The sequence below is a fragment of the Lampetra fluviatilis genome, chromosome 45 (genome assembly GCF_964198595.1).
Source record: "Lampetra fluviatilis chromosome 45, kcLamFluv1.1, whole genome shotgun sequence".
NCBI lineage: Eukaryota > Metazoa > Chordata > Hyperoartia > Petromyzontiformes > Petromyzontidae > Lampetra > Lampetra fluviatilis.
Genome location: NC_136319.1, coordinates 5598379 through 5607238, shown reverse-complemented (window position 1 = coordinate 5607238; position 8860 = coordinate 5598379). Strand labels below are relative to the sequence as shown.

The 8860-nt window shown below is 54.8% G+C and overlaps 1 protein-coding gene across 1 annotated transcript in view; it reads right to left on the bottom strand.

Annotated features, from left to right (window-relative positions):
- Positions 1-1088: 1088 nt before the first annotated feature.
- The window catches only part of LOC144947437 (E3 ubiquitin-protein ligase TRIM11-like), a 37595-nt gene continuing 29823 nt past the window's right edge, over positions 1089-8860 (bottom strand). Inside the window, exon 6 of the mRNA XM_078876683.1 lies at positions 1089-1636. Coding sequence (XP_078732809.1) covers positions 1089-1636 — 548 coding nt within the window. The remainder of the gene's footprint in view (positions 1637-8860) is intronic.

The following is an 8860-nucleotide window of genomic DNA, read 5'->3' as shown; positions in this document are numbered from 1 at the left end:
CTATTAACACTTCTTCCCTTTATTAATGCTACCCCTATTCCCTCCCTTTGATGCTGCTAATCCTGCATAATGCACGGGCATAAGTAGTACTAATCACATACCTGCATTTTCCATATCCAAGCACGTGTGCTGTTTCATTCAGACGCTGTCGCCTCGACAGACCTGGTTTTCACCTGAGGACGGCTGCTTGCGTTGTGGCCAAAACGTCGTGAGAATTATTTTATTATGTTTTATTTTTATTATTTTATTACTTCCCTTCCACGTGACTTTACCGAAAGAACCAAGAAGAAGGTACACACAGACACGACGACTCAGACGCAATAACAACGTTACACACAGACACAAAGACACGGACAAAATAACAAATATATACACAGACACGAAGACTCAGACACAATAACAAAGATACACGCAGACACGAAGACTCAGACACAATAACAAAGATACACACAGACACAAAGACTCAGACACAATAACTACGTTACACACAGACACGAAGACACGGACACAAAAACAAAGATACACGCAGACACGAAGACACAGACACAATAACAAATACACACATAAAGGCATACACACACCAACCCACTCACCCAAAGACAAAGATCCCCTGTATAGCCTTTACAGAATGTTGGGGCAAGTGCTGTTATCGACCACCTAGGAAGGTCGGCACGGCACACAAGGAGGTGGGTAGCCAATACCACGACTGTCCCGCCTTCGTCTCCCCAGTGGCGATGTTTACACACCGCAGCAGGTACTCATTTGAGGCTCAGTCGATCTAGGAGAGATCCAGGACTGAATCGGATAATCGTCACTGGTGTTGGTGAACCGGTCATGGGCCTCCCCTCGGTCGACTCAGCCTCAAATGAGTTATTGGTACGGTGTGTAAATGTCACCATTGGGGAGACAAAGGCGGCCGGACGTTGTGTTGACCAGCCACCATCTCGAGTGCCGTGCCGGACTTCAAAGGCGCTCACTGATTGCACTTGCCCCATTAGTCTGTTAAGGCTACACGGGGGATCTGCGTCTTTGTGTGCATGAGTATGTGCGTTGTGCCCGTTTCTCTTCGCCGCTTACACTCCGTGCTCTCAGTACGCACGACTCAGATCCAGAATCGTCACTGAGCCACCGGCACCATATACATACAGTGCGGGGTAGAGCGGTTGACTAAACGGGTGGTGAATGGAGTGCAACAGCTCCATTGAGTCGGCGCGGTAAAACGACAGCAGCCCCGCCTCCCAGTGCAGGTGACACCCGACTCTCCGGGGAGGATCCCTCACCGGCAATGAGGTCCAGACACCATCATGAATCACGTAGCAGCTGTTGTTATTTTTATGTAAAACCCAGGATGAGTCGTTCTCTCCCAGACTGCACTCTTCACCACACCCTTTCCGTGCGATCGCCCTGTACGCGACTCCAACCTTACAGCTCCCCGCCGCATCCCCCACGTCCACCTCCCAGTAGTGCTGACCCGACGAGAAGCTCTCGGAGCACAGGGTTTGTGACCAGGCATCAAACCGGTGCGGGTGATCGGGGCGACCCTGGGAGACAGCGGTCAGCGTCACCGTCCTGAGGTCCGAGGAAATCTGGAGTTTGTTGTAGGCCGAGTTTGGGTCCAGAGTCGGTGAGCATCCGTCTGCAGTAACGATAATCACAGTAGCTGTATAACAACAGCACCACTATAACAACAGCACCACTATAACAACAGCCCATAATATAATTATTGGGTTAGATCGCATAAATGTATTCATGTGTTGTTAAAACCTGCCACCACCCGACACAGCCAACTAGTAAGGGTTGTCACGTAAACAGAACATGCCAATTCGTCACTAGTGCAGCACACTGGCGTGTTGGAGAGACAAGCCGCAACATTTACAATCTGAGTACGACGTTTCGCCAGTAATTACAACTCGCCTCATCAAGCGAAAGCCAGATTTGAGAGAAGTCTTACTGTTTCGTTCCTTAAATTTTGATTTAAAGCTTTCGTGACTGCAGGGATTCATATTCTTGGTTCTTTCGGTAAAGTCACGTAGAAGGGAAATAATAAAATAATAAAAATAAAACATTATAAAATAATTCTCACGACGTTTCGGCCACAACGCAAGCAGCCGTCCTCAGGTGAAGAACAGGTCTGTCTATTCAGACGCTGTCTTCCCGACAGACCTGTTCTTCACCTGAGGACGGCTGCTTGCGTTGTGGCCGAAACGTCGTGAGAATTGTATTTTATTATGTTTTAATAATAAATTAATAAAAATATAAAACGAAAATTATCACGACGTTCCGACTGCAACACAAGTGTAGTGGTGGTATTGACGTGCGCCGACTGTGACAGTGATGGATCACGGGGCGGCGCGGGGTGCGGGGTTGGGCACGCGTTGTGGGCGTGGTGTGGACGCGCGCGCCGGGAGTGACAGATGACGGGGCGGCGCGGCGTGGGTGGTGAGGCACGATGAGATGTGGGAAAATAGGATCGTAGCCAGCGCCCAGCGATTGGTCGAATAAGTGGGTGCTCGCAGCGACGTCCGCAGGTGGGGTATAAAGGGGGACGCGCGAGAGCACTCGGGGAGAGTTACCCAGTTGAAGACCCGAAGACGGAGCTGAAGACCTAGTGCCCCGAGACCCCTAGTCCCGCCGTCCTTGTGGAGACCGGGGCCCTGTGTGGCTCGGAGGCGAGGCTGTGGGACCCGGGGTCCGACGCCCCCGTGGGTCGGGCTGGGGACCCACAGTCGAGACGGATACCCCGGGCAGGGAGTGTCCCGAGTAGCTCAGTGGCGTTAGTCGCCGAGTAGCTAAGTGGATGTTGGTCATCCGAGTAGCTCAGTGGCGTTAGTCGCCGAGTAGCTAAGTGGGTGTTTGTCACCCGAGATACTAAGTGGATGTTGGTCATCCGAGTAGCTCAGTGGGCGTTAGTCGCCAAGTAGCTAAGTGGGTGTTTGTCACCCGAGATACTAAGTGGGTGTTTGTCACCCGAGATACTAAGTGGGTGTTTGTCACCCGAGATACAAAGTAGGTGTTAGTCACCTGTGAACGAGTTTGATAAAATAAAGAGTGTGTTACCCGTGAAGTCGTCTCCCGCCGAGTTACTACATTACAACTGGCGTCAGAAGTGAACCTGTCTTCAAGAAGAATGGACACGAGGAAGACTACCCGTACCCACGAGCGAGGTCGGGAAGACGACGGCGTACCGGGGACACCAACCTCAGGAAGAGAGGACGAGGAGTTGCCGCCGATGCAGCCCTTCGCGGAGATGGCCGGCGCTCCGCTCGCCTCCGACACCAGCCTGCAGGATGCACACTCCCGGTTGGCGGAGTTGCTGCTCGCCGCCGCTGCAATCTTGGCGGAGATCTCCGTTCCAGCGGGCGAGAAAACGGCTGCGGGGTTGGAGGAAGGAGCGAGGCTGGCGGGATCCCGCCAAAAGGCGCTTCGCGCCAAAAGTCTGGAAGTTGCCGCCGTTTTCGAGGGGCCGCCATCGATTGGCGGGAAACACGGACACCACGTGACCGGAGACCTCCGCTCAGCGCAGCCCACGTCATCAGCGCGCGCCGGAGCTCTCCATTTTGCGCCTGACAACCGAGCCGACATTTTACACAACTACAGCGGAGCGCGGGAAAATCTCTCCGACGTCGACGACGATCGGGTCCTCCAGCAAAGATTGCCCGCGCTGTCGGCGTTCAAGGCGGATGGGGGCGACTGGGGAGCCTTCCAACGAAGGTTCCTCGCTCATCAGGAGATGTCGGGGTGGTCCGACACCACTGCCCTGCGTGCGTTGCCAGCGATGCTCGACGACGACGCGCGTGCAGCTTTCACATCTGCTGCAAGGTCGTCCCGCTCTACGCTCCAGGCCGCACTACACCTGATGGCGAAGGTGTTCGGGCCGCCCTCCACGTGTCGCCACCAGTTCTACGATCGGCGGAAGGTGGCTGGAGAAACGATGCTCGCCTATCGCACGGCACTACTCGCCTTGGCGGACGCAGCTTTTCCCCGCATGGATAAGGAGGGGAAGGACGCCATGGTGACGGAGCAGCTGCTGGCGTTGGCCCACGAGTTGGGGGTCCCCATCAATGTGGCGGACGAGATGGATATCTGCTCCCTGGCGATCGCCACGAGCATTCACGCGTACGAGGTCCTCAAACGCAGGCCGGGGGTCGTCTGCAATTTGGCGGGGAACGCGGTACTGGCAGCCACGATCGCCGAACCTCAGCCAGCTGCGGATCAGGAGCAGGCCTTCGCTGCATCGCGTCCGGGGGAGTGGAGAACGGGAGGTCGTTCGCCCACACGTTCACCCCGCAAGCTGGAGCAACCGAAACCAACGACGTCCGTCGTCTGCTACAACTGCAGCCTTCGGGGTCACGTCGCAGCCGGGTGCCGGGCCCCGCGTCAGCGCGCCACAGGACCACGTCGGGACGACGACCAGGCCCACAAGTCATCCCAACAAAACCCGGCAAGTCGCGGCACCTCACACGTTCGGTCCACAAACACGGCACATTCGGGTCGCCGCTTGGCGGTGGGGGGTTCGCGGCTGGGTGCCGGGGGTTCATTTCGGCGAGGGGGGTCCGTACGCGGCCCGCAAGCAGTCGAGTGGTCCGAATTGGCCCACAGGATCGTGGCTGCGTCGGCCGGGTCGTCCGTGGTAACGGGGTTTATTGACGGGGTTGAGGTCCGGGTGCTTGTGGACACGGGTGCGTCGGCCACCATCATCTCGGACCTTATTTATAACATTCTTCCCGTCCAAAGTAGACCCCTTCTGCCAGTAGACGTGCCATTTAATGCGGCGAATGGGGGATCCCTGGGGATCATCGGCCAGATTCGGGCGACTATTTGCATTGGTGACATCAAATTGGCGGGCCCTATTTTTGTATCATCATCGCTGGCCGTTCCCTGTTTGCTAGGTACGAACTTTTTGTCCAAAATGCCCATCAAAATTCTCATAGATCAGGCCTGCATTGAGCTTCCGTCAGGTCGGCGGCTTGCGTTCTTGACGAGCCCTACCAAAATACGCACGGTTTGTGCGACGGTGCAGGCGCTGGCAACTCAGACTGTAAGGGTGCCCCCGGGATCGAAAATGTTGGTACCCCGTCGGTTGAGGAAGCCACTCGAGGTGGGCGCGGTGGCACAGGGGGTGCCGTTGGGGCCGTCTAACAGGGCCAGAAGGGGCCTCGACTTAGCGGTTGCTCAAACCATGGTGAGAGGGGACAGTGAGCCGTTCGTAAGGGTCCTGAATACGGGGTCGCGGCCGGCCGAAATTGCGCAGGGAACGGTGCTGGCTCACGCCGCGCCGCTACCCGTTGAGGAACGGCTCGTGTCTCAAGCGGATTTCACTGTCGAGTCGCATCCTCCAAGTGATGAGGGGACAGAGTGGTTGGACTCGTTGTGTGCCGGTTCTGCTAACTTGTCCAAAGTGCAATTGGGAGTCGACGCTCCCACGGGGAGGGATTCGCTGTTGTCATTGCCCCTCATTGAGTGGGGCCGTCTCCAAATGTCCGACAGCTCCCTACTTACGCTACGTCGAAAAGTTGGCGCTCCCGAGGTAGGGGATGCGCGGGTCGGTTCCTGGGTGTGCAGACAGGGCCTTTTGATGAAGTGGGACAACATGTCCCGGGGTCACGTGCTCGTTGTGCCTGTTGCTATGCGGGGTAAGGTCGTTCTGGCAGCTCATGAACGGCTCATGCATCTGGGTTTTCACAAAACGCTCGCCCTAATCCAGCGAGACTATTATTGGCCGGGGATGGGTAACGACGTGGCGAACATTCTTAAGGGATGCGAAGGGTGCGCCGAAAGAAAACCGCCACCATTGGCAGCTAATCCACCGCTGCAATCCATTCAAGTTTCGCGCACGAACGAATTGGTTGCGTTGGACATCTTGGGGCCCTTTCCTGCTACACCGAGGGGAAATAGGTTCCTGCTGGTTGGCGTAGAATACTTCACCCGATGGCCCATGGCATGGCCACTCGCCAACCAGTCGGCTGCAGGGGTGGCGGACGCCTTTGTCCAGGGTTATGTTTTGGACAAGGGCGCCCCCGAACGCTTGCTGACGGATCAAGGAAATAATTTTTCGAGCGGTTTGTTGCGCGAGGTGTGCGACCTGTTGGGTACAATGAAAGTGCGTACTTCCCCCTACCACCCGCAGACTGACGGGATGGTTGAGCGTCTGAACAGGACGATTACGTCTATGTTGTGCCAACAGGTCTGCGACGATCAGGTTGATTGGGACTTACAGGTGCCGGGGGTACTCGCGGCCTATCGAATGGCCCCTCATGCGGCGACGGGGTTTTCCCCATTTTTTCTTATGTATGGGCGGGAGGCCGATCCGGCCATGGACGTCCAACTGGGGATTTCCCAGCCACGTGCAAAATCAAAATTGGCAGACCACATCAAATTTAATATCGCCAAATTGACTGAAGCACGGGAGGCGGCGAGGTTGAATTCGCGGTCGCGGCAAATTGCGAACGAGAGATTGCATGAGCGGAGGGTGCATACGCATGATTGGAAACCAGGCGATAAGGCCTGGCTGCATTGTCCACATGCACCGTTGGCTACGTCCCCCAAGTTGTTGAGACCTTGGAGGGGACCGGTGGAAATTGTGCGGGTTGCACGACCCCAGAGTATACAGATTAAATGGGAAAAACGCCGTTGGTACGTGCACCCCTCCCGACTGAAGCCCTATACGGCACCGTGTGACCCCGTTCTGTGCCGTAACGACCGGGCGTGTGATGTGACCGTCGACTCGGGGAGGGAGGTGTCGCAGGCTGCTCCTCACGTGTTTCCACCTGACCCACCCCCAGGTGCCTCGGGCTTGACGGCTGCTGACCGTCGGGAGCCTGAACCCCGGGGCACGCACGGGTCCTCGGTGCCTGGCCGATGTCTTTCTGAACCGCCGGCACCACCGGACGTTCAACCGCGTCTGGTGCCGTACGACGGACCGGCAAGGCGGACTCGGGCTAGGGCACAACAATTTTCATGAAGACGTTTTTTTCTCAACACCGAGCTCGCCCGGTGTTCCCCTCTGCCGGGGTAATGTCCCGTTGTAGGGACGCTCGGAAAGAATGGGACACTGCACGAGTCGAAAGAAAAAAAAAAAAATTCCATTTATTTTCCTTTCTGCATACACATTGCTATTGTCACTCGCCGGTTTGTATATATTGTTCTATTGTCGCGGTGGCATTGGTTGATGGTTGCGGATGGTAGTGTTCGCGTCGTGTTGTGTTGTTACGTTAGTTGTTGTGTTGTGTTACGGGGCACACAGGGCGGTTTGTATATTTTTATAGCAGCCGGGTCGGCTGCGAGCTATGTGGTAGGGGGTGATGTAGTGGTGGTATTGACGTGCGCCGACTGTGACAGTGATGGATCACGGGGCGGCGCGGGGTGCGGGGTTGGGCACGCGTTGTGGGCGTGGTGTGGACGCGCGCGCCGGGAGTGACAGATGACGGGGCGGCGCGGCGTGGGTGGTGAGGCACGATGAGATGTGGGAAAATAGGATCGTAGCCAGCGCCCAGCGATTGGTCGAATAAGTGGGTGCTCGCAGCGACGTCCGCAGGTGGGGTATAAAGGGGGACGCGCGAGAGCACTCGGGGAGAGTTACCCAGTTGAAGACCCGAAGACGGAGCTGAAGACCTAGTGCCCCGAGACCCCTAGTCCCGCCGTCCTTGTGGGGACCGGGGCCCTGTGTGGCTCGGAGGCGAGGCTGTGGGACCCGGGGTCCGACGCCCCCGTGGGTCGGGCTGGGGACCCACAGTCGAGACGGATACCCCGGGCAGGGAGTGTCCCGAGTAGCTCAGTGGCGTTAGTCGCCGAGTAGCTAAGTGGATGTTGGTCATCCGAGTAGCTCAGTGGCGTTAGTCGCCGAGTAGCTAAGTGGGTGTTTGTCACCCGAGATACTAAGTGGATGTTGGTCATCCGAGTAGCTCAGTGGGCGTTAGTCGCCAAGTAGCTAAGTGGGTGTTTGTCACCCGAGATACTAAGTGGGTGTTTGTCACCCGAGATACTAAGTGGGTGTTTGTCACCCGAGATACAAAGTAGGTGTTAGTCACCTGTGAACGAGTTTGATAAAATAAAGAGTGTGTTACCCGTGAAGTCGTCTCCCGCCGAGTTACTACATTACACAAGCAATCATCATCAGGTGTGAAATCGACAGCAATAAAATTTTTAAAAAAGTAGCAGTTTTTTCTTAACTTCAGCACCACAGACAGCGATTTGGCAGTTGATCAGATGGACGAGTCCATCTATGTTCGGAAAAGAGGAGGGGGAGAAGAAAATGGAATGCGGTCTGAAAGTCACCATAAGCGTGAACACAATCAATGAAGACCCGAAATGGTTTATCCAAGACAGAGGTTCTCTACAAGCCATCTGGCTACCATGAGAGATTCGTTCATGAGGCTATTCACATATACAAACACAGAGACAATTTCAACCGATAAGATGGATTCTGGCTTAGCAATCATTGGAAGGATTTGATAAACCATTTCGGGTCTTAATTGATTGTGTTCACGCTTACGGTGACTTTCAGACCGCATTCTATTTTCTTCTCCCCCCTCCTCTTTTCCGAACAGATGGACTCGTCCCTCTGACCAACTGCCAAATCGCTGTCCGTCGTGCTGACGTTAAAAAAAAAACGCCACATTTTTTCAAAATTTTATTGCTGTGGATTTCACACCTGATGATGATTGCGTGTGTTGCAGTCGAAACGTCGTGAGAATTTTATTGTTTTAGATTTGTATTATTTTATTATTACCCTTCTATGTCACTTTACCAAAAGAACAAAGAATATGTTTCGTTCCTGTTGGAAAATAAGATAAAATTGTGGTATTTTATAGTCTACTTGTACCGAAAGGCAGCTTTGAGTAGATAAAATGAATAAAGTGGA